This window comes from Lithobates pipiens, unplaced genomic scaffold (assembly GCF_037356315.1).
Source record: "Lithobates pipiens isolate NorthernLeopardFrog02 unplaced genomic scaffold, aLitPip1_a1.2 Scaffold_13, whole genome shotgun sequence".
NCBI classification, from domain to species: Eukaryota; Metazoa; Chordata; class Amphibia; order Anura; family Ranidae; genus Lithobates; species Lithobates pipiens.
The window spans coordinates 359,280,924-359,307,332 of NW_027507718.1; the positions used below are offsets into that span (position 1 = coordinate 359,280,924).

The 26,409-nt window shown below is 41.1% G+C and overlaps 1 protein-coding gene across 1 annotated transcript in view; it reads left to right on the plus strand.

Moving 5' to 3' along the window:
• Positions 1–26,409, plus strand: part of KLHL2 (kelch like family member 2) — a 200,445-nt gene that overhangs the window by 16,312 nt on the left and 157,724 nt on the right. Inside the window, exon 2 of the mRNA XM_077477161.1 lies at positions 13,067–13,189. Coding sequence (XP_077333287.1) covers positions 13,067–13,189 — 123 coding nt within the window. The remainder of the gene's footprint in view (positions 1–13,066; positions 13,190–26,409) is intronic.

Here is a 26,409-nt window from a genome sequence, read left to right on the forward strand (position 1 = left end):
GTGCTCACCACTTAAGTATAAGATTAAATTTTTGTGTTCAAACACAAACTACTAAGATGATAAAAACACAGCATGTACAGCCGACAATCGTGTTAGTTCCGTAGGGCAGCAGCGGGTGACGTCATTCGTAGCTCCTCCCCCATACGGGTTACGTTCAATCAGAACGCCAACGTCCCCGGACTCCTCCCCGCTTCCCTTCGTTAGCAGACGGAGGCACTAGGGGAAGGGGGGAGGAGTCCAGTGACGTCGATGTCCGTGACGTCCCCGGATCTCTGATGGAATCTCCTGAAAACCCGGAAGCCAGCGGAGAGGTTGAATTTTGATTGATCAAAAAAATTTATCGATTAATTGAGGAATTAATCTTTAATTTACACAGCCTATATATATCTATCTCAAATATCAATTCATGTACGAAGATGTAGGAGTGCTATTCCATAGTCCCACATATGTGATATGCAAAACATTTCTGCAAGAAATGCCAGCGATTCCAAGGCGACCACAGTGCTCAGCAGATCAGGTGATTTTTGTGCTCCCCCTCAAGGGTCCCCACTCACCAGCTCCCACTACTCCTACAGGGGTGATTAGCATGTGTAGATAACCTGGGGGGGTTAGATATCCCTTGGTGTGTCCTCCACCCAATTCACTGTCACGCCTTGAAGCGATTTGGTTCACGTTGTGCGCTATACAAATATTTCATTCATTCACCTTGCGTGGTGTCTCCTAATGGCTCATCTGGTCTGTCCTTCAAATCGGAATCTCCAACACTTGATTTCCTAATCAAAGCTCTCCAATTTCAGTTTCCAGAAAAAAAATCCAATGAATTTTCAGGGATTGATCCTCATATAAAAAAGAGATAGGGCTCCCATAGTGTAGTATAAGGTAGGTTTATTTCAAAACAAATAAGCTTCCCACCATGTGGGTACAGCTCATAAAAAAACGACCGAATCGAATTCAGTGTGCGCAGGGGCCCGCTCGCAGTGTGCGCTCCAACTGCATTCCAGCTCCCTGCTAGCGTATCGGAAGTAATGTGAGTGTGTGGCTCCGCCTTATGCGTTTCATCATTGACATTCTGAAAGGCAGCCAGTTGCATTACAATTTGGTAAAAGAGAAATCAGAGGGACCTGCTCATTAGAGCTTACAATCTAAAAAGGAAGGGTCAATTGATACAAAAATTGATAGCTGTGGGGGATGAGCTGATGGAGGAAGTAAAACTGTGTTGGAAACAGGATTAGGCTTCTTTAAAGATAAGGGGTTTTTAGGGATCGTCTAAAGATGGATAGAATAGGGGACAGTCGGACAGATTGGGGTAGGGAGTTCCAAAGGGTGGGAGAAGCTCTGGAGAAATCCTGGAGGCGAGCATGGGAGGAGGTGACAAGGGAGCTAGAGAGCAGGAGGACTGAAGAGAGCGGCTTGGTTGGTATTTTGGGACTAGTTTGGTGATGTAGCTGGCGGCAGAGTTATGGATGGCTTTTTAAATTATTGTTAGTACTTTGGGTGAGTGGAAGCCAGGGATGTTGGGTGTCATCAGCATATAAAAATGGTAGTGGAAGCCATGGGAGGCTATTGGCTTACCCAGGGAGGACATGTAGATCGAGAATAGTAGAGGTCCAAGGACAGAACCCTGGGGAACCCCAATGGTAAGAGTAGTTGGAGAGGAGGAAGTGGAGTTGTGACATTGAAGGTGTGATGAGATGGGTAAGATCTGAACCAAAAAAAAAAAATGTGGTGTTTTTTTTTTTTTAAAAGCCAGCAGCTACAAATACTGCAGCTGCTGACTTTTAAAATAAGGACACTTACCCGCCCAGCGCGCCCGCGATGTCGGCACCCGAAGCCGATCTCTCGATCGTCTCTCGGGTGCTGCCGCTGCCATCTTGGCTATGGGAATCAGGAAGTGGAGCCCTGCGGCTTCATTTCCCGGTTCCCTACTGCGCATGCACGAGTCGTGCTGCGCAATAAGGATGGTCCCCGCTGTCTCTGGGATCCGTGTGTTTCCCAGCAGACAGCCGGGCAGCTGCGGAAAGGGGCAGGCATAAATTCTGCGGAAAGGGGCGTAGATTCTGCTGATATCTATGCCGGAAGTGGTTGCAGATACCTGTACTGTACAGGTACCTGCACCCCCCTCCCCCCCTGAAAGGTGCCAATTGTGGCGCCGGAGGGGGGGGAGGGTTCCAATGAGCGGAAGCTCCACTTTAGGGTGGAGTTCTGCTTTAATATGTAAAGTTTTTTAAAAAAAAGGCAATTTTATTCTTGAATATCTCTATGCAGTGGTAAATATAAACAACTACAGGCATTCCCCTAGTTACAAACATCCAACTTAAGAACAACTCCTACTTACAAGGGAGGGAGACAACAGGAAGTGAGAGGAAAGCTACCCCTAGGAAGGGGAATTCACTCCTGTAAGCCCTTGTACACACGGTCGGAGAATCCGTTTGAATGTGTCCTATCAGACCGTGTTGTCGGATAATCCGACTGTGTGTGGTATGCATCAGACTGATTCTGTTGGACCCAATTTTCCAACATGTTGGAAATATTTCCCGACCAACTGGGCCGGTCGGACATACTCCGATCATGTGTAGAGAATTTTGATCGGACCAAGTGCCACGCATGCTCAGAACAAATTCCTACATCAAAGCTATTGGTTACTAGCCTGAATGTAGTCCCATCGTAACGAATTTACGTCATCACGTTCTGAAAGATCGGATTTTTCGCCAACTTTGTCCGACCGTGTGTATGCAACAGTTTCGGACAAGATCCGACGGACAAAATCCGACGTGCAAAATCCGACGGATTTGGTTGTGGAAATCTCCGACCATGTGTACAGGGGCTAAGAGTTATTATGGGAAGAAGGTACCTCCACACTGATCCTTTTATCACTAAGGCTTGTTTCCACACAACCCAAAATTTTCAAAATTCTGTTGCCATTGGGACAGAAAGTGAGGTAAAATCTTCTGAACAGGGGCACAAGTAGCAAAACAAACGTTACATGGGGTGTTAACTCCTCCCTATGCTATCCAAAAAACTTTTTTTGCTTTGAGCTACACTTAAAAAATGGACCTGTTCCAAATTACAAACAGACCCTATCTTGTTTGTAACCCGGGGACCACCTATATATGGTTAGGGAGCAAAATACCGAATCCACTCTGAGAATAGCAGACAGAAGAGAGATACTGTATATACTATTAGAAGAGATATATACTCTTAAAGGGTGAATCTGGTAAATATCATCAGTCTCAGAGATCAAATTTTTTATTTAAAAAAAACAGTGTCTTCCTTCAAGAAAAATGTAATTTTAAGAACATTCGTTCGATTTTCTATTTGTTAGTGGGGTCAAGTCAACGTTCATTTTCAACCACAGTGATGGGAAAATTTGGAAATAATAGAAAACTTCTTGGTCAGGAATTTTCAGACAGTGTATGTGGTTTTCGTTCAGAAATTACATTCATTTTAAAAACGGAATGTTAAAGTGGTTGTAAACTCTCCCCCACAACTTTGTCCCATGTGAATCAGCATAAAAAAAAACCCTAATGAACACTGCTTGTAGATATCGCCTTACTTGCATAGTATTGTAATCCATTTTGTTCTTTAGAGTAACGTCACTGAGCATGCCCATATCTCCCATAGGGCATAGGACAGCATTACTGCAGTCTTATCAGCTGTAGCTGATAAGACTGACATAGGCAAACACTAGATAATCGGCACAAGTAAATACTATGAAATAAAACAAGCTAGCTATGCGCAGGAAAGCGGGGTGGCCATAGAAACGTTGGATTGAGAAGGAGACTTGGTTAACAGTACAGGAAGTGCTCAATGTAAGGGCGGAAATACACTGTGGACTTAATACTTAAGATGGCGCTGCCTTACCCCTGTAAACAAGTTTTTTTAAAGTTTCTTTAAGTGGTAAGTAATTTGCGATTTGGGCTGGATTACAGTGGGTATAGTTTGATTATTATAATGGATTAAATTGAAAGGACGTCAGAGTGGGAGAGTTTACTTCCTCTTTAAAAACAAGTGAAAATTTCAAACAAAATTCTTTCAGCGAATGTGCAAAGATTTTTTGTCTGAATATTCTTGTCTGAAAATTGAACCGTGTGGCCAGCATAAGGACCTATGCAGTTTGCTTTTGATCTGTTTCTGCAGGGCTTTTTTGCTGTTCGTTTTGAGCATGTTATTTTGCTGCAATTTGTGGTTTTTCCTATTTTTTTATTTTTTTTGCCCAATTTGTTGATGGGCAGATTAAAAAACACAAATTGCTGCAAAAACGCATTACATGTTTTTCTGCAGCTAGCTTCTCCATTGAAGTATATTAAACCAAAAAAAGCACCATTTTGCGTTAAAAAAAAAGTCCCTGACCGATTTCCAAATACGCAGCGGCTGAATAAAGCATAGATGTGAACGTGTCCCATAGGAAACCATGTAAATGAACTATAGTGCGTTTCTGCAAAAAAGCACCAAAAAACACAGACTCATAGATGTGAACCAAGTCTAAGACGTTTAGTAACCTAATGGGGTTAAAAAATAAATAAAAAATTAGCCCTTTTATAGTACAAAAAAAGCAAATAACCGCTACTGTAAGGGTTTAATTTTTTTTTTTTTACTGTAGAACTGTGAAAGAAATATTTACAGTAGCGATTATTTGCTCTTTTTGTACTATAAAGGGCTAATTTTTTGGTCTTTTTAACCCCATTATGTTATTGGCATATTAATCGATTATGAAAATAGTAATCAATTAATTTCATAGTCGATTAGTTGTTGATTAATGGATTAGTTTCAGCCCTAGTGTTAATGAGAGTGATAAAGTAGGTCTGTTTGGCAGTGTGGAGGCAGGAATGGTATTCTTGGAGGGCAGATTTATATTGGCTGAAATCTTGCTGTGACTTTGTCTTGTGCCACAGACGCTCAAGAGCACGGCTACGTTTTTTGAGGCTTCTGGTATTGTCTGTTCACCAGGGTTGTAGTGGTTGGGGCCTGATTCTGTGCGTAGTGAGGGGGGTGAAGGTATCCAGGGTGGGTGACAGTGAACTGTTATAGACAGAAGTGGCAAGGTTGGGGCAGGACAAGGAAGAGATTTTGTTGCAGAGACAATCTCTGTAGCGGAAAATAGAAAAAAAGGGTTAAGATGGCGAAGGTTTCTACGGGTAATAGTTTGGTAGTTGGAAGTCAAGGAGGAGGCAGACAAGGAGAGAGTGAAACTAATAAGGCGGTGATTCGAGAGAGGCAAAGGAATATTGGAGAGGGTGTGCGGAGTGCATAGATGAGAGAATATGGGATCAAGGCAGTTGCCAACAGAGTGAGTGGAAGTGTGTCCATTGCTTTAGGTAAAAAGAGGAGGTTAGGCTCAGCAGCTTAGAAGTAGCAGGAGTGTTAAGATTAACAGGGATGTTGAAGTCACCAAGAATGATTGTTGGAATTTCAGAAGAGAGTAAGGTAGGCAGGCACAGAAGTCATCAAGGAAGTTTGATACCGGTCCAGGGGGCCGATAGATCACAGCAATTCTCAATGAAACGGGAGAAAAGAGACGAATACAGTAGTGTGCTTCAAATGAGGAGAGGGAAAGAGAGGTGGGGTGGAGGAAGAACCTGAAAAGTGCTTTGAGGGGATAGGAGGATTCCAAAACCACCTCTTTCCGTCCACTAGGCCTGGGAGAGTCCACAGGAGGCCACCATAGGAGAGAGCAGCAGGAGAAGGAAAGTCAGATTCTTGAATCCAGGTCTCAGTAATTGCAAGTAGGTTCAGGGAGTTTTTGATAAATAGGTCATGGACGGTGGCGAGTTTGTTACAAACAGAGCGGGCATTCCAAAGGGCACAGGAGAAGGAGAGGCTGGCTCTAGGCAGAAGAGGAATAGAAATGAGATTGTGTGGATTGTGGCTGCTGTCAGAGGATTGGGGGGGGGGGGGGGGGGGGGTGCTGGGTATGTTGGCCGAAGGTAAATGAGCTGACATACACAGAAATGGCAAGCAGATCCCAGTTTGAGTTAAAGGTGGAAGATGCGGTTGAGCTGACACATACCTGTGGAGGGGTAGAGAAGACTTGTGTTAGTGTGGAGCCGAAGTGTAATACTTAATCCAATATGAATACTTTATCCAAGATGACAGTTGCCAATGCAATCCCTGGCTGTGCATCCCCTAGAAAAGGCCTCAATTTATACTGAGTTTGGGTGGGAGTATTGCCAATTAATTAGTCAGGATTGTATAGGAGGAACACATGGCTAACAGAATGAACTTCTCACACCAAAGGCTGACTACAAGACACAGCAAGAGAGCAGAAGGCTCATGGTCATAAAGATAAGAACGGCTCATAATTTAGGTATAGACAATAAGAAAGCAAATTAAACATCACAGTGATATGGACAGAGGTAAAGAATTGCAATGCACTAAACACTAAAAATGCCGGGCCCAGCTGAGGACGGTGCTGGATCCTTGGACAGGTAAGTGTCCTTTTTCTTAAATGTCAGCCGTGACCGTATTTGTAGCTGCTGACTTTTAATGTTTTGTTTCTAGGGTGAAGATCCTCTTTAACCACTTGCCGACTGCCGCACGCCGATGTACGTCCCTACTTTTGGGACGGATATTGTTATGGCAGCAGCTAGCATAACCCCAGTATCCCTGTGTTTGGCCGGCAGTGGGCTACAAGATAAAAGTGGTCTCTGTGGCGAATGGGAATAATAGGAATAAAAGTGACCCATTTTTTTTTTTTTTTTTTTTTTAAACAGTGTAAAAATAAAATCAAGTAAAATAAGAATTAAAAAAAAAATTTTTTTTTTTTTGAATGCCCGTCCCGACGAGCTTGCGCACAGAAGCGAGCCCATACGTGAGCAATGCCCGCATATAAAAACGGTGATCAAACCACACATGTGAGGTATCGCCGCAATCTTTAGAGCGAGAGCAATAATTCTAGCCCTAGACCTCCTCTGTAACTCAATACATGCAGCCTGTAAAAATCTTTTTAAACGTGGCCTATGGAGATTTTTGAGGGTAAAAGTTTGACGCCATTCCATGAGCGGGCGCAATTTTGAAGCGTGACATGTTCAGTATCAATTTACTTGGCGTAACATTATCTTTCACAATATAAAAAAATAAAATTGGGCCAACCATAATGTTTTAGAAAAAAACTGCGCTTGTAAGACCATTTGTATGTTGTTTAAAAAAATAAATAAAATAAATACTTGCCTCCACTGTGCAGCTCATTTTGCAGAGAGTTGCCCTGAACCTGCCCTTCTGGGGTCCCCCGGCAGCTCTCTCAGCTTCTCCTTACATCAGATAACCTCCTAGAAGAAGTGCTCTCCTGGGGGGGGTTACCTTGCGGGTGCACTTCCGAGTCCAGCATTCGTGTCCATAGCTGAACTAGCTTCCTGACATAGGGTGTTACTACTACTCTTACTACTACTACTCTTGCTACACTTAAGGTATTTAGTAGTATTTTTTTTTTTTTTTTTTAACACTCCAACACAAAATTAGTATTAATTTATTTTTCTTGTTCAAGTTTGGATGTTTATTATTTATAATAATTTAATATATTTTAAGGCTAGGGGTTAATTATTTATTTTTTACATAATAATTTTATTTATTGTGATGATTTTTAGCTATTTGTGTATGCAGTTCACATTTATTCATATATTATAATTTTATTTATTTTAAAATTTAATTTGAGCAGAAAATTGCGCCATTTGCACGTCTCTATTAATTTCTATGGGAATAAAAAAACACACCAAAAATGCTCAAATCTGCCAGATTTGAGCTGCAAAAAAGCTCCAGAATTTTTTTGAGCTTCAGGCGTTTGGCTTGGGGCTACTTGGAGTGGAGATTTGAGCCATCTCAATAGAGAATAGCTGTGTTTTTTTTTTTTTTTTCTCCAGATTTTTTTGGAGCTCTGAGCTTCATGCTACTAAACGCTGAGGTATGAATGGGGCCTTATATCTAATCAACAGCATAACATTCATAGGCCTGTTCACATCTGAGAGTAGCTCCGAAGCTCCAAAGAGCTCAGCATCCAAATCCCATGATTTTCACTTCTACCTGTTCAAGGTAGTGTCGCTTGTAGCTGAAAAAGGGTATGTAAGCTTCTTTTGAGCTACAAGCGTCACATGTTTTTTGCCAATGGACTTCGATGAGAGTACCTTGAAAACATGCAGTTATGCACATTTATTTTCCCTAGTTACTAGCTTTCCATTGCCCAAAAATACTTCAAAAACATAAATGCTCAAGCCCCAGACACCTGCAAAACGCATGTAAAAAAGCTCCTGTAAAACCACCCAAGTGTAAATGTAGCCTTACCAGAGAAGTGGGAACAGTATTTATTTGCAGAATCTATTTGGGGTAAAGGAGCTTCTACTTTCAGATGTATTTTATTGTATTTTTTTTTTTTTTTTTGTTCCAGCTTTCAGTTTTAAAGTAGTTGTAAACCTCAGACATGAAATACACTATTACCAAAAGTATTGTAACGCCTTCCTTTACACAGACATGAACTTTAATAGCATCCCAGCCCGTAGGGTCCAATATTGAGTTGGCTCACCCTTTGCCACTATAACCGCTTCAAATCTTCTGAGAAGGCTGTACACAAGGTTTAGCAGTGTGTCTATGGGAATGTTTGACCATTCTTCCAGAAGCGCATTTGTGAGGTCAGGCACTCATGTGGACGAGAAGGTCTGGGTCGCAGTCTCCACTCTAATTTGTCCCAAAAGTGTTCTATGGGGCTGAGGTCAGTACTCTGGGCAGACCAGCCAAGTTCCTCCGCCCAAAACATACTCGTCCATGTCTTTATGGACCTTGTTTGTGCGTTCGTGTTGGAACAGATAGTGGCCATTCACAAACTGTTCCCACAAAGTTGGGAGCATGAAATTGTCCAAAATGTCTTGGTATGCTGATGCCTTAAGAGTTCCCTTCACTGGAACTAAGGGGCCAACCCCAACTCCTGAAACGCAACCCCACATCATAATTCCCCCTCCACCAACAGATTTGGACCAGTGCACAAAACCAAGTCCCATAAATACATGGATGAGCGAGTTTTGGGTGGAGGAACTTGACTGGCCCGGACAAAGTCTTGACCTCAACCTGATAGAAAACCTTTGGGATGAATTAGAGCAGAGACTACGAGCCAGGTCTTCTCGTTCACATCAGCGCCTGACCTCACAAATGCACTTCTGGAAGAATGGTCAATCATTCCCACAGACACACTGCTAAACCTTGTGGACAGCCTTCCCAGAAGAGTTGAAGCTGTAATAACTGCAAAGGGTGGGCCAACTCAATATTGAACCCTACGGACTAAGCCTGGGATGCTATTAAAGTTTGTGTATGTAAAGGCAGGTGACCCAATACTTTTAACATTACTATACTACCTACCTAATTATTATATTAAGTAATACTTTTGGTAATATAGTGTGTGAACAAAGTATATCTCTCTATTGTGTGTTCTTGTCTCAATTAGAAGCACTAAGTGTAATTTCTGTCTGCTGCTTCCTTCCTCTGCTATCAGCATGAATCACTTCTGAGAAGTTTTCCTGACTCCAAGAAATAAAAGGTGACGGGGAGGGAGCTCCAGCTGATTTAAAGCCTCTGCTCTGTTCCTGTGTGAAGGGTGGGGTTGTCACTTTCCTCCATTCACTGCTCAGAGATCTATTGACTGAGCTCTGCAGAGTGTGACTTCAGCTCTTCACCCCCTTTTTCTGACCCATAGGCAAGCTTTATAAATTCTGGAATTTGAACAGATGTAGAGAAGTAAAGACTGCAGATAATCAGGTACACCTTATGTAGGAGGATTTGTTTAATCTCAGTTTATCACCTGAGGCCGGTCACTTCACTGAGTATATGTGAGGGTTTACAACCACTTTAACTGTCCCTGAGAGAGTTTAAAAAATCATATGCTTTAATCGATTGCTGATCACGCTATAGCTGAGTAATGACTACAGCGCGGCTCGATAACTCTGGGAGGGCGACCAGAATCCCGCTCTCGCGCGTCCCGGGAATATCCGTATCGCAGTAAACAGCCACTGATGGCCGCAAAGGACTGAGCGATCACTTGTAAACAAACCAGTGTCACGTCCAGTTCCCCTTTCCCATCTCTGTATGGATTGGTACAGTGCGAGGGGAGAGATCAGTGGCAGCAGCTCTGTGGGCTGGATGTGTAGTGCCCACACCGCTGATATGTGCCCATTCCAGCCATCCATACTCATCCATACTCATCCATACTCATCCATACTCATCCATACTCATCCATACTCATCCATACTCATCCATACTCATCCATACTCATCCATACTCATCCATACTCATCCATGCTCACCCATCCATACTCGGTATACTCATCCATCCATGCCCACCGATCCATACTCTGCATACTCAGCCATCCATACATGCTCACCCATCCATACTGGGCATACTCATCCATCCGTGCTCACCAATCCATACTCCGCATACCCATCCATCCATACTCGGCATACTTGTCCATCCATCAATCCATGCTCAGCCATCCATACTATGCATACTCAGCCATCCATCTATCCATCCATCCTCAGCAATACTCATCCATCCCATCCACGCCCAGCAATACTTGGCCGTACCCAGCAATACTCGGCCGTGCCCAGCCATGCTCAGTCATCCCCATCCACGGCTCATCCATCCCCATTCATGCTCATCCATGCAACTAGAGTGCCTCACAAAAGTGTATTAGGTAATTAAATTAGATTTGGCATTTATGCCCCTAGAACACCTGAGAGTGCTCCCTGCATGTTGGGCCTCTCTATGTGGCCACGCTGTGGAAAAGTCCCACACATGTGGTATCGCTGTACTCAGGAGGAGTAGGATAATCTATTTTGGGGTGTAATTTTTGGTATGCATATACATGCTATGTGTTAGAAACATTGCGTAAATGGATAACATCGTGTAAAAAAAAAAAAAACACGTTTTCATTTTATTTTCTTTACACTTTTTCCAAAAACTTGTAGAAAAAAAAAATTACACGTTTTAAAAGACTCATTATGCCTCATAAATTATACATTAGAGTGTGTTGTTTCCAAAATGGGGTCAATTTTGTGGCGTTTTCACTGTCCTGGTGCTCCAGGGCGTTCAAAAGTGCAAGAGATAGTCAAGAAATGATATGTGTAATATATGTCCCTAGAATGCCTGATGGTGCTCCCTGCATGTTGGGCCTCTGTATGTGGCCACGCTGTGTAAAAGTCTCACACATGTGGTATCGCCATACTCAGGAGGAGTAGAAGAATGTGTTTTGGGGTGTAATTTGTGCTATGCATATACTGTGTGTGAGAAAGAACCTGATACTATAACAATTTTGTCAAATAAATAAATAAATCTTGATTTTTGCAAAGAATTGTGTGAAAAAAAATTACAACTTCAAAAAACTCACCATGCCTCTTACTAAATACCTTGGAATGTCTACTTTCCAAAAAGGGGTCATTTGGGGGGTATTTGTACTTTCCTGGCTTGTTAGTGTCTCAAGAAATGAGATAAGTCATCAGTACATCAGGTGTGATCAATTTTCAGAGATTGGCACCATAGCTTGTGGATGCTATAACTTTCACTAAGACCATACACTGATTTGGGTTATTTTTACCAAAGATATGTAGCAGTATAAATTTTGGCCAAAATATATGAAAAAAAATTACTAATTTGCAAAATGTTATAACCGAAACAAAGAAAAATGCCTTTTTCTTTTTTTACAGAATTTTCTTTTATAGCACAAAAAATAAAAAACCCAGTGGTGATTAAATACCACCAAAAGAAAGCTCTATTTGTGTGGGAAAAAGGGACAAAATTTCATTTGGGTACAGTGTTGCAGGACTGAGTAATTGTCATTCAAAATGTGAGAGCGCCGAAAGCTGAAAATTGGTCTGGTTAGGAAGGGGGTTTAAGTGCCCAGTGATCAAGTGGTTAAATGAGAGCAAGATGAGAGGAGAAATCTCACAGATTTAGGACAGCTGTCTAAGATAGAGATTTTCCCCACTTTGAGGGGTTTTTTTTTTCCGCTTCCTTTCATATGATTAGACAGGAAGTGAAGGCAAATCTCTCTAGCAGGAAAAAGCAGCAAAAATAATCTGGTGGTTTTAAAGGGGTTGTAAAGGCAAATGGGTGAAAAAATATCTGACAGCGTCGGCGCCCCCAACCCCCCCGTTCTACTTACCTGACCCCTCGAAAGTCCCGCACTCGTCCCCGACGTCCTCTTAGCCGCTCAGCCTGGCCGCTGATTGGCTAGGGTGAATGGATTGAAAGCAGCGCAGCCATTGCCTTGCGCTGCTGTCAATCACATCCAATGACGCAGCGCGCCGGGGGCAGGGCCGAGGGATACAGCGAGTGGCTATAGCCGCCAGCTGTATCATGGGAGCGCGCCCGCAAGTACTTCTCACATGAACGTGAGAAGTACTTGAGGGAGGAAGCAGAGACAGCCGCCGGGGGACCCCAGAAGACCAGGTTCGGGGCCACTCTGCAAAACGAGCTGCACAGTGGAGGTAAGTATAACACGTTTGTTATTTTAAAAAAAATAACTTTACAACCCCTTTAACGCGTCCCTACTCCCTTCCCTATATTGAAAATAAAAAAAGAAATTGACTACGTACATTTTCAATTCTCAGCCCATTGCTCCCTTTAATACTCACTGGATCATGTGACCCTGAGTATAGTAGAGGCATGTTTTACACGGCTCACGTCGGCTAAATCCTGTTCCTTGTGGTAATCGTCTTCCCACACATTATTAGAATCTTTCTGTACCCGTGCTTTACTTTTTTCCCAGTCATTTGACTTTTCTGTGAGGTATAAAATTGCAAAATGCAGTACAGATAAAAGCCATTTCCCAGTGGAATCCTTGTACTTTGTCATTTTATTTTATGTTCCATGTTGACATTTATCATCGCTTCTTGTAGCGTACTTAGTTGGTGATGCTCTATTTGACATTTATCGGTGCTTCTTGTGGGGTACTTAGTTGCTGGGGAAAAAAGTATGATTTAAAAAAAATATATATTAAATTTTTTATTTTTTTTTACGTATTGTGTGTGTGAATGCTTAGTAGCTACAATGCATATTACTGTGATGTGAACAACATTTTGTAACTTGTTCCTTACAGAAACACTAAAATAAGCCAACAGAAGCCTGTGGAAGTGAAAGAGAGCACCGAGAAGTTCTGCCCTGTAACTGTGAATCCACGCCACACCAGAAAGGCTTTCAAGGTTATGAATGAACTGAGAAGGTATAGTATCTGGGCCTTTTTGAGGGTTTTTTTTTTTTTTTTTTTTTGTATGTTTTTCATCCTGCATTTATTGTCACTAAGCCCACATCATCAAAAACTATCAATTAATGGTGTATTCACTCAGTCACTGAGATTCGTTTCCTGTATTCTGCAAAAAACCTGGTTGATCCTGCTGCTCTCCATCTCCCCCTTCTGTACATGTCCCCAATTCAGCGAGGGATTTTGTAGCTGTGGTGGCAGCTCTGCACATGCTCAGTTTTTTCAGTGAGTTTCTATGCTAAGCATTTCCTCCCTGTCACAATAGAGAAGTCCATGTGACTATAGAGTCACACATGTGGGCGTATACACAGTGGTAAATGACAGCACACTCCCTCCCTCATCCATGTCTATTAACCAGCTAAACGCAAAGGGGGTGGGATATTCCATGTAGATTATCAGTGACTTCAATGCCCTCTTATTCTAAGACGCAGGCTGGAGGGGCGTGACACAGCCTGTGACTGGCAGAAATCCACCTACGCCATGTTATTTCCACAAAATAATGATTTAATTTCAATTGTTTTTACTGAGATAAGCCGGCTGCTTGCTGAATTCCTGTTCTGCCCCTCTTTATGGTCATAAACATAAGTTCTGCTGAGCACTTGTATTTTATTCCTAGGTCGGCTAGATATTCTTCATAAGGGGTGCTTGAACTGGATATCGGACCAGTCTCTCAAGGCTGTGGGTGGCTTTAGGTGGATTTGAGAGTTTGAGGCCTTTGAAGGAATAAAACTAGCCATACACTTCCTGAATTTTGGTCCATTCTTGCTTAATCAACCAAAATTTGAGTCATGGGCAGCTCTATTGGCGCCACCCCGCTCAAAGAAATTTGATTCACAAAATGAACTAGCTGAATGGAAAATGATCACCTGAACAGTGACTGCATCCATTCCGGTGAAATCATTGCTTGGGTGTTTAGACCGCTGTGGAAGCTGCGTTAGGGGAATCTGCATTGCAGGCTATGGTATCCAATCTGTGCTGTTTGTTATAAATCTTGATTGTATAGCAGGGGGCTATACAGAGAAATCTAAAAGTTTATGGCTTGTTTACTGTTGGCTCATGTCTGATGGAGAGAGGTGGTTTGGAATGAGGAATTTCATAAGATTCCCCTATAATAAAGAAAGACGGGGGACAAATATGAACCTGCATTACTGACATGAGATACAAACACTGGTTCTCATGTTAACCCTGTTTGTGCATTGTATGAGAGCCGTGTTTTACAGCCCCTCGGGGTGTGTTTCGGGAAACCTTGACCCCTTAAACCTTATTCACACAGTCATCTAGGGCCGTACACTGCCCAGATCAGCATATTTCTGTAGCGGGTACAGCCAGGAGTTTGCCATCAGTGGCAAACAGGATGCATACAGAAATCAGACAAATTGTCACTGTCTGGGGCTGTTGATAAGTAAATGAATTGAATTCCATTTTGGAATAAGGCTGTAACATAACAAAATGTGGAAAAGTGAAGCGCTGTGAATATTTTCCGGATGCATTGTATAAACGGACTTCAAGTGGTACAAATTGCACAGATGTGGACAAAGCCTTGCGGGTCACAAGTCCACTATAAGATGACACAGATGACCATAGAAACCTGATTGTCTGTCACTCTGTCCAAACCGAACAGAAAATCAAATCCTTATTTGTACTTTAAAGTGCTGTAGTAACATACAAAAAGTCTGTTTTGTCTTTACAACACTCTTGCTTTAATGTTGGCTTCTGAATGAGAAGTCAAAATGGTTAACATCGGAGATAAATACCTTTTAACACATCTGTGTATTCCATTAAACATGATGCTGGGGGGGGTGTTATATTTTATTTATAGAACTTGTGATTTAGATCTGTGAAATTCACAAATCTATGTGTGTATACATATATAAATAGTTAAAATGTGCCAATTGTACAGAATGGGCAAAGCTATTTTTGTAGGCTATGTATGCATTTAGTTTAGTACGGGTATTTTTATAAATAGATTTAAAAAATAACTTTTAATCTTCAGTGTTCTGAACAGATAGCAAAACATAAAAGAAGTACGGCCAAAGTTGTTTGGCCATACTTCTCTTGTGGGTCATAGGAATTAACCAACTTGTGCTCTCCTGTCACCCAGAAACAGTCCACAGCAGGCTAAAGCCCGCTGTCGGCTGACATCACAGAGCCATTCAGGCTCTAGAAGAATCCCGACTGTATTGCCGGGATCCACCCAGATGCCTAATTGGCAGCCTCTTGGTACAAGGCTGAGAACTGGAGCCAGCCGCTGCTATCTATTCCCCAGTCCGGTGCTCCAGTGAGCATTGGAGGCGCAGAGACTGATGATTGACAGTCATGGTTCTCTGCTCAGCAGACTTAAGAACTGAGTAGTCAGCGGTCATGTTCCTGGACTTAGAGCCAGCAGAGACCAGCTGCAGCATCAGACCAATGCTGCAGCATGGAGGTTGAGTATGTATGTTTCTTTTTTTTTTTTTCTTTTTTTAATAACCCAAACTTCTCCATTAACCACTTCAGCTCTCTGGATAATTTTACCCCCTTAATGAGTGCTTTCTTTTGGTGGTATTTTATCGCCTCTGGGTGTTTTATTAAATAAATGAAAAAAATACAATTTTTTTTTTTATTTTTTTTTTATTTATTTTTACTTTCTGCTGTAAAACAAAACAATTAAACATACAAAATAATAAGTCTCTTAAAAAATCCCAATAAGTGTATATTGGTTTGTATGAAAGTTATAGCATCTGTAACCTATTGGATGCATACTAGAATTTTTTTATTTTATTCTAATAATGGCGGAGATCAGGGCTTTGATAGTGTGGTGGGCAATCTAACACTAACTGTCGCTAGGGGGGGGAACTAACTGCCACTGACATCACCAGTGACATAATTACAGTAAACAGTGCTAATGTAGAAAGGCCGTTTTGTCACTGTACTGACACTGAGCAGGAAGCGGTTAACATATAGAGCGATCCAGGGGTTAAATGTGTGCCTAACCAGTGTTTGTGCCTAACCAGTGTTTGTGCCTAACCAGTGTTTGTGCCTAACCAGTGTTTGTGCCTAACCAGTGTTTGTGCCTAACCAGTGTTTGTGCCTAACCAGTGTTTGTGCCTACCGTGTGCTTTGTTTACTGGGCATCTAGTTGTTTTCATTCTCTGCTTGGCAGGGAATGAACAGACACAGCACAGCCAGACGGGGCTGCGTATGCGTGCCCCCTACCTGGGAAATGCTGAATTGCGTATATATAATATAATTCTGTGCAGCCGGCCCGCACTTTAGCTGTAAAACTACAATGCACGGTCGGCAAGTGGTTAAAGTGAACAGGTCCCCATGAAACTATTTTTATATGCATTTATTTTCTCTGATTTCAGAGGTCATAAGTGTGGGACCTCACATCTACTTTACTTGTATTTTTTTCTTCCAGCCTGGAGTTGGGCTTGTTGGAACTTCAACTGGAAAATGGAGTAACTGTATGCTAAAAACAACATTTTAATTTAGCTATAGGGCTATTGCAGTCTCGGCCATAATTTTCATAAGTATCTAAGGTGCTAAGAACGACCTGAAAAATATCAGTTAAGTTGAACACAATCTGCTTGATGTGCAACCATAACAAGTACTGGTTATATGGTACACACTGTAGATTAAAGCCTCTTGCCCATGATCGTAGTAATTTACTAATGTTCTTACTTAGGATCTTGTTGACAAAAAGATCCTGACTACAATGTGTAAAAAAAAGTTCTTTGTTACCCTATTCAAGTTACTAGTGTTGCAGTATAATTTACACAGCACACCTACCCCTCAGTATACACGTGTATACAATGTATGTGCGTAAATTACTGCACACAAATGTTCACATTTCCTATTTTTATTTTCCAGCTTTGTAATCCTCACTGTATTTGCTGATCTTTATGCATCTGTGTGCATTGTTCCATAGACCGCAATGCTTCTGTTTTCAGGAACCCCCATCCCTGCATGTTACCCCATAGGCAACATCTTTGTCTCCTCACTCTGTCTAGCTAGGCGAAATTGGTGCATTCGGGGAAACTTACCGCATGAGCAGGCAAATGCAGATGCCCTTGATGTTTGCACAAGTATGGTCACATATATAACCACTCACTTGTATGGGGGGCACTTGTATACGACACCTTCTTTCCCCCGGGTGTGGGGAAGCACCAGATATTTTACTCTTGATGACTTGTAGCCTTTACAGTATTATGTGTTTACATGCTTTACTACCTTCAAGTCTACAAGGGAAGTAAGCCACTTCCAGTCCGCTGTACGTTTATAAACATCCTCAGAACGGAAAGGTGATATCTCAGTCATCGTTGCAGCAATGATTAATCTCATTTTCTTCTGCCAGTGATTCCCTACAAAGTAACATTAATCCTAGCAGCTAAAGAGCCACTGGATTACTTTTATAGGTGACAGAAATGGGGTCTGACCCATCTCCCGCCACTGTATTTACTGGGCTCTCCTATGCAATCATAAAGCCCAGTAAGGGTGCGACTGGCGTCATCTGGTTCCTGGGACACAGCAAAAGGAACTGTTGTTCCTCCTACTATATGATGTCAGAAACTGGATTTCATTGCTTCCTTTTCAGCCTCGTGTAACCAAGCCATTACTGGCTCGTAAAGGCACCAGATCAAACAGATTGAGGCCAGAGGAGAAATCTATCCATAAGGATGACCTTCCATGCCCCGCTCCTAACACAAAGGATGTTTGTGTTAAAAAAAAAAAAAGAAATATACAAAAATGAATAAATAAATAAAAAATGAAGTTACACATCAGACTTAAAGGGGTTGTAAACCCTTGTGCTTCTTTTATATATAGCAAACATGCCTATTCTTACCTGCTCTGTGCAATTTGCAAAGAGCAGCCCCGATCCTCTTCTTCTGGGGTGCCCCGCCGGCTTCTCCAGGCCCATTCTTGTCATCAGGTGCCTCATAATAAAGCCTCTTTCCTTTGAGGCACCAATGTGGGCTCGCTTCCAAGTCCCGCTGCTGCGTCCATTGACACAGACAATGGCACTCCTCCCCGCTCCTGTGTTTTTCATCCTTAATGCATTAAAGTAAAAGACCTTAGGGATTTACAAGCACTTTAAGGAAGAACACACAGTGACTGTATGAGTTGCTACCTGAAATTGCAGTGGATTATAGAGACTATAGGTTGACGTGATATTAAAATGCCTTTAGTGCTGCAGATTTCAGCACTTACCATCACTGCTGTGTGCCTTTTTTTTCACAGCTGGAAATCCCTAGTTCGGGTCTTATAGGTGTCTCCTTCCCCTTACAGGGCTCCATTGGAGACACCTTCTGCTGGCACCATGTACGCTGCCTCCTTCTCCTGTCACTCCCCCCCCCTGAGTGATCGTCAGTGCAGATTGAGCCTATGCTCTCCTTACTACAGGGTTGATGTGATGTAGCCAGATGTTTGTGGATGCTCTGTGACCTGGAGGTGGTGGTGAAGAGAACCCAGAATTGTAAGTATTTTACAGAGAGGAACAAAATATGGGGTTTGTTTTACAGGCTTCCTAGGATGCATTATAATAGAAAACGTGGAGTCTTTAAAGGATAACTTCACCTTTTACAAAAAAATAAAAAATCCATGCACTTACATTTCTTTTTGCAGGTAAAAAAAAAAAGCATTATTATTTTTGTTGGCCACCTGTAAAGCATTGCAACCACAATCAGTGTCTGTGTAGCTGTCTGGCCATACCTCCGATGTGGACAGGCAGTTACTGAATGACGGGAAGATCTCTGAACTACAACTGTCAACAGCGCCCCTAGTGGTTCATTGAGGACTACAAGCTGACAGCTGCAAAGGCTGTCAGTACTTGTACACTGTGAATGAATTGCATGGCCCGGCGGACAGGTCCCCGCACATTTTTTAATGTTTTTTTAAATTTTTTTAGTTTGCGACCGCACTCGCTATCAATACGGTGGGGGTGCTGCATCTGTAACATGTTACGCCTTAAATATGGATGTAACCAGTTACAAAAGGTGAACATACCCTTTAATACTACTTTAAAGGAAACCTGTGCTGAGAGAAATGTTGAATCTATCGCTCGCCTCCTTTTGAAAATGGTAATTGCCGGATTGCCGGATTGCCAAGCTTCGGTATTTTCTTTAGTTACTAACTTAGAACAAGCATGCTGCAAGTGGTCAGCGAAAAGCCAGATATGACCTGCAGACTTTTTCAGAGTTTGTCTCAAAAAGCGGAACAAAAGTTTTCCAAGCAGGATATTCGTGTTGGCAGCCTCTGTATTTCTCTGGAGAGGAAAGTATTCAGAGGATTCTTTTGCAGTCATCTTTTATTGGGTTTGCTTTGTCTATAAATTAGAGCTCATTTAGGTGAACTGAGTAGGCTTTCTAATTTTAGGATATGTTCAGTGTTTTTTGGATGGCACTGATTGCTTTCACTTGTCTGGAATTTTAATTTCAAAAACTTTATAAAAGTATTCACCGAGGGTGTATTTTAAAAACATATTCAGTACATATTTGCAGTACATGTACATTTCCCCATGTTTTGTCTCTTTAGAGACACTGGAACTACAGAAAATAGCCGGTGATTTGCCAGAAATCCAGAGGCTTCCTGTTTGAAATCTATAACTTCCTGTTTGAGCAGTCAGCGCAGTGTCACTGTTCTACTGAAATCTCAGGCCCCGTAGTCAGCCCTGACCACTTCTCCTTTGTTGGACTAGGGATCACCTCTTCATCTACTCCTCTCTGTAACACAAGGGTGGGGGTCTATAGTTCAGTAGGAGAGAAGTCATGCAAAGCTGATAACATTGGCTGGTATTTTAGTGCAGCAGAAGTAGAGTGATCCGCTGAAACAGGAGATAGGAGCTCACTGGATCTTTGGAACAGGTGGTTTCCTGTACTTCCAGGGTTTTAGCCATATGTGTGTGTGTGTGTGTGTGTGTGTGTGTGTGTGTGTGTGTGTGTGTGTGTATATGTGTATATATATATATATATATATATATATATATATATATATATATATATATTTAGTTTGTTTTTTTTCAATGCGTTACCGATATTTCGGCCACCTCTCCTGAATATATATATATTTATATTACATTGTACATTTAAACTTTTCAAAAATAACACCAATTTTATGCACAAATCTGGTATAAACTGAACATGTTAATGAAACATTAAGGGCTTGTTCTTCACACCATGCCTGCATTAAAACTGATGGGAGAAAAACACACACAGATTTCAAAACTGACACTTCTGTCTACAGTACACTATGGTGTGATGAACGAGGTCTAAAAGTAAAACGAATGGGGAAAAATAAAGTGCTTGAAAAACGTCTTCTAGGCTTCGTGTACCCAGGACATTTTTCAAACCTCTCCTGAATGATTTAACTTGACAGATAGTAACTCACGCTAAAAAAAGCCATCAGTTTACATGCGAGTTTAGCGGCGCCGTGCCGCATTTGCGCTTAGAAGCGTTTTTTATATATATATATATATATATATATATACAAAATGTTGTGGGCGAGTCAGTCGAACAGATGTGCCAGCAATTTAGTCCTTCCTGGGGACCAAATATAAAAAAGCAAACACAGATTGCTGCACAACCAATGAAAATGTATTCCTAAAAGTTATATTACATCGGGTATATTTCAGGCAATGTTTCAGGCTAACCATGATATCGCCCTTCCTCATGATCACATACCTACAACTGATAGTATAACAGATTCTATATATAAAGACACATAGCTAGAAAATGCTACTAATCAGTTAATTCAAGTCAGCTGGAATCATTACGTATGGCAAACACTTTGCATCTCATTATTTCCGCATTCAATCTACCGGTATACACATTTGGAAAGACTGCTGAAAACTGGTCAATAGGATCCTTCCCTAGATGAAAATATACTTGGTGATTATAGTTCATCTATAAAAAGATATATAAAACATAATCAATTAACAATCAAATTCATGTTATATACACACTTTTTGGAAAAAATACAAAAAGGTAGAATTTCAAAACAATCTCATAATGTGGTGTCATATCGGCCGACTTTCAGCCGACCGATCCACATATTGCAGATCTGAGCACAAAAACAATACAAAAATAAAGATCAAAATCCGTATTTAAGCCTTTGGGTTGCAAAGAGTCTAAGCGATTTATCCAGTATACTTCTCTTCTTTTCAATTCCAGTTCTCTATTACCTCCTCGTCTATTGTTTGGAATTCCGTCAATCACCATGTATCTCAATTGGGAAACCGTATGGTTCGTTTCTAAAAAAAAATTCTAGAAAGGGGCAACTTGTCAATTTTGTCCCTAATGGAATACTTATGCCTGGCAATTCTATCTTTGACTTTTTGTGTAGTTTCTCCTACATAAATTAATCCACAGGGACATTTAATTATATAAATAACATATGCTGATTGGCATGTAAAATTATCTTTTATGGGAATATTATAACCTTTTATATGGGTGTTAAAGCATTTTCCTTTTAATCATACTTGTATGTATTGTTTTCACAAGGAAAGGAAAGGCAAAGGAAAGGAAATTAACCAAAATTAGGGGGTCCCAGAAATGTAACCCGAGAAGTAGGTGCATTAAATTGGTCCGATTTGATCAGTAGATTGTATATAGTCCTACCCTTATGATATGATAGTAAAGGGGGAAATCGGAATTCCGCAACAGCAGGATAATTTTTGTTTAATATTGACCAATGTTTTCTAATGATGTTATTAACTTTATTAGAAAAAGGATGGAACTGAGAAATGAAAGGAAGCCTGGGAGTAGTGTTTTTTTTCTTTACTCTTACCTAAATTGATTCGTTCCCGGTGTACTATATCACCGGGATAACCACGTTGTCACAGCCTCACTTCCATTTCATTCAGTCTATCCTCTTTATGAATGGATTTATTAGTGATCCTTGCTACTCTTTTTAATTGGCTTCTCGGAATATACTTAAATACACCAGGAGGCTGGAAGCTAGAAAAGTGTAATGATTGATTACAATCTGTCGGTTTACGATAAATATCACTAACAATCCGACCCTCCAGGATATATAATAGAATATCCAGGAAAGGGACATTCTTATCTGCAACCGACATATTAAACTTTAGGCCTGGAACCAACTGGTTAAGATATTCATTAAATATCCATAATAATTCACTGTCACCCACCCATATGCCAAATGCGTCATCAATGAATCTAAAATATGCCATACAGTTGTCTTTAAATAATTTACAATGATAAATGCATTTTCCAACATATTCATGAATGAATTGGCATATGGGGGAGGGGGGCAACTTTAGAAACCATTGCTGTTCCAGTTAATTGCAAAAAATATGTATCCTTCAATAGAAAAAAGTTTTCTTCCAATACAATCCTTAATAGTTCTAAGATAAATCCTATTTGAGCAGGACCATGTATTCCAGATTCGTTTAAGAGACGTTTACATGCCTCGATACCTGGCTCATGTGGGATAGCTGTATATAAGTTTGCTACATCTCGCCCCTGGGGGTAGAATGAGCTTCTCCACCTTTTCTAAAAAAAAATCCTGAGTGTCACAAATATAAGAACGTGTATTAGAAACCAGGGGAGTTAAACATTTGTCTAAATATTTTGCAAATGGCGTTGATAGAATTCAGGCTAGACGATAGGACGTCCAGAGGGATTTTTTAAATCTATGTATTTTGGGTAATACATAAAAAATAGGGGTAGTGGGAAAATCTGAAATTTAAAAATGTTTGCGTGATATTATCTATAATCCCTGCTTGAACCACTTGTTTAACTACCTTTTTTATTCTATCAGAAACCCGTATAGTTGGATTACTGTCCAATCATCTATAGGTCGCAATGTCTTTAAGTTGTCTAAGTACTTCCCCTTCATATTGGGAGGTATCCATCACCACTATGGATCCACCTTTATCTGCTGGTTTCATTACTATTTCCTTCCTCTTTGAAAGCATAGACAATGCGTCAATCTCCTCCTGATTCAGATTGCACTGTATATGATCTTTGTATGGGCACTCAAAAATTTATATATATATATATATATATATATATATATATATATATATATATATATATATATATATATATATATATATATATATATTTAGTGTGTGTATGTATATATCATCATTATTATTTTGTTTTCAAAATGGCTAAAAATGAAAAACGCCTAAATGCGAGTTACCATGTTTAGCCGCATTTGGAGCTTGAAATGCCTTTAAACTCGGCTTCTGAACCCAACTGCCTAGAAACTACGACCCTGTGTACATAGTACTGATAAGATAACATAGAGGAGAGTTCAGGGGCAGTTGAAAAAAATGCCCAACTGCTCCTAAACGTCCTTGTCATTTATACAGGGACCAGTGCTATAAAAATGCATTGATTACTGTGTAAATGACACTGGCAGTGAAGGGGTTAACCACTAGGGCAATGAAGGGGTTAAATGTGTCCTAGGGAAGTGATTCTAACTGTGGGGGCTTCAAGTCACATGACAGCGATCGCCGCTCCTAATGACAGGGGAGCGCTGATCTGTCATGTCACAAGCCGGAACGGAAAAATGCCTTATTTACATGGGAACTTCCCCATTCTGCGGGTCCGTGACACGTACAGTTACGCCCCTTTTGCCCACCGCTGCCTTTGTGCCAACATATATCGGTGTGCAGCGGTTGGCAAGGGGTTAAAAGATTACAGAGTGTATATATTAAAGAGGAAGTAAACCCTGATGAGTTTACTTCCTCTTTAATTCCCTGCAAAGGCAAAGCATAATGGAATACTATGCATTGCATAGCAGCCCATTATGTGTCACTTGCCTAACACAGGAACCAGCGAAGTCGCCGCTGTCCCCTGTAGTCCACCGCATCCATCTTGTTGGTGGGGTCTCGCTGCTCCGCCGCTGACATTCGCTGAAGCCGTGATGACCTCACTCCCGCGCATGCGCACGGGAGCCGACATGCGCGGCAGCTCCGTCGCTGAGAATGCCATGCTCAGTGCGCCTGCGCGCCGCTGTCTATGGCGCATGCGCTGTAGACAGCGGTGCCTGTTTTCGGGCAAATATCTCCTAAACCATATAGGTTTAGGAGATATTGCTTGGACCTACAGATAAGCCTTAATCTAGGCTTACCTGTAGGTCAAAGTGGTTTGTAAGGGTTTACAACCACTTTAAAATACTATGGGCTCAAAACTAGGGATGCACTGATACCATTAATTTATCTATTTTTTTTTGTACTTGCTGATGCCAATTACCAATGCCTACTGCAACTGATTTGTTTTCAATGCTGTGTACCATTGCTGACAGATGAAATGTAAAGTTAATTCCAAATATAATACATTTATTTTCTTTTAAATTTGTGTTTTTTTTTTTCAATGTGAAACAACATGTAAATGTATGTTAAAGGTGCAAAAATATTAACCAACAAAGCAAATGAAAACAAAATTGAATTCTTAATTAGTTTAGTTTGTAAAATGGTAGTGAACAAAAAAAAAAAATCAGGAAAATAATTAAATGCAGAAGGATTATTAAGGGCTGATTAGCGTAAATGAAGGGTTCATTTTAGTGTAAGTATGAGATTGGAAGACTTTTTGACCCCAGATCTCATATTTAAGAGGTCCTGTCATGCTTTACGAGGGGGGGGGGGGGTAGTCTTTAAAAGTGTACAATAAATAAGAAAAAAAATGTAAAATTGTTTAACAAGCCCATCCCGCCGAGCTCGCACACAGAAGCAAACGCATAGGTGAGTAACGCCCACATATGAAAACGGTGTTCAAACCACACATGAGAGGTAACACCGCGATCGTTGGAGTGAGAGCAATAGTTCTAGCTCTAGAACTCCTCTGTAACGCAAAACATGCAACCTGTAGAATTTTTATTATATTTTTTTAAAAGTTGCATATGGAGATTTTTAACCACTTACTCACTGGGCATTTAAACCCCCTTCCTGCCCAGACCAGTTTCCAGCTCTCAGTGCTGTCACTCTTTGAATGACAATTACGCAGTCATGCTACAGTTTACCCTAATGACATTTTTATCATTTTCTTCACACAGAGCTTTCTTTTGGCGGTATTTAATTGCTTCTGGGTTTTTTATTTTTTGCTAAATAAAACAAAAAGGGACCTAAATTTAGAAAAAACAAAAAAAAGTTTCATAGTTTGTTAAACAATTTTGAAAACATTAAATTTTTCTCCTTCTGATGTGCGCTGAGGCGGCTGCACTTATGGGCACTGATAGGCGGTCTGGTAGGTGACACTGATGGGCACTGGTAGGTGACACTGATGGGCAGCACTGATCTGTGGCAATGATTATAAGACACTGATGGGCACTGGTAGGTGGCACAGGGGGCACTGGCAGGTGACACTGGTGGGCACAGCTGCGGCTTTCTGAGTGAGGGACTAATGTCCCTCAAAAATACGGATTACCAAGTTTGTTTACATCATGTGATCAGTTGTCATTGGCTGACAGCTGATCACGTGGTAAGGGGCCGGGATCGACCCCTTACTCCGATCTGTGATCAGCCAAGTCTCATAGAAGGCTGGCGCTGCAGCTGTCTTTCAGCTATAGGCGGCAAGTAGTTAAGGATAAAAGTTTTTCGCCATTACACGAACGTGTGCAATTATGAAGAGTGACATGTTTGGTATCAATTTACTCGACCTACCGTCTTTCATTAATATAATAAAAAATTTGGGCTAACTTTACTGTTTTATTTTTGAATTTAAAAAAGTGTACTTTTTAAAAAAAAAAGTGCGCTTGTAAGACCACCGCGCAAATACAGTGTGACAAAGTATTGTAATGACCGCTATTTTATTCTCTAGGGTATTAGAAAAAAAATTATATAATGTTTGGGGCTTCTAAGTAATTTTCTAGCAAAAAAATGATTTTAACTTGTAAACAACAAGTCAGAAAAATAGGCCCGGTCTTAAAGTGTTTTTTTTTTTTACTTGACAGGTTGCTTTAAACTGACTTCATCTGCAGATCAAAGTTTAATCCTTTGATCTGTTGCTGAGTAAACAGAAAGATACAAAAATAAACCGATACATGATGCATAGAAACATTGCTCAGCTGCTTTTTTTTGACCACTCCAATTGCCGGTGTTCCATCGGATAGTGCCCGCGCATGCGCAGTATTGAAGGCCACTCCAGCTGATTTGCCAATCAGCTGGCCTGATGTAAACCATGGCGCATGTGCGCATCGTAGGAGGTATCTCTCGATGGAAGATACCATTTCAC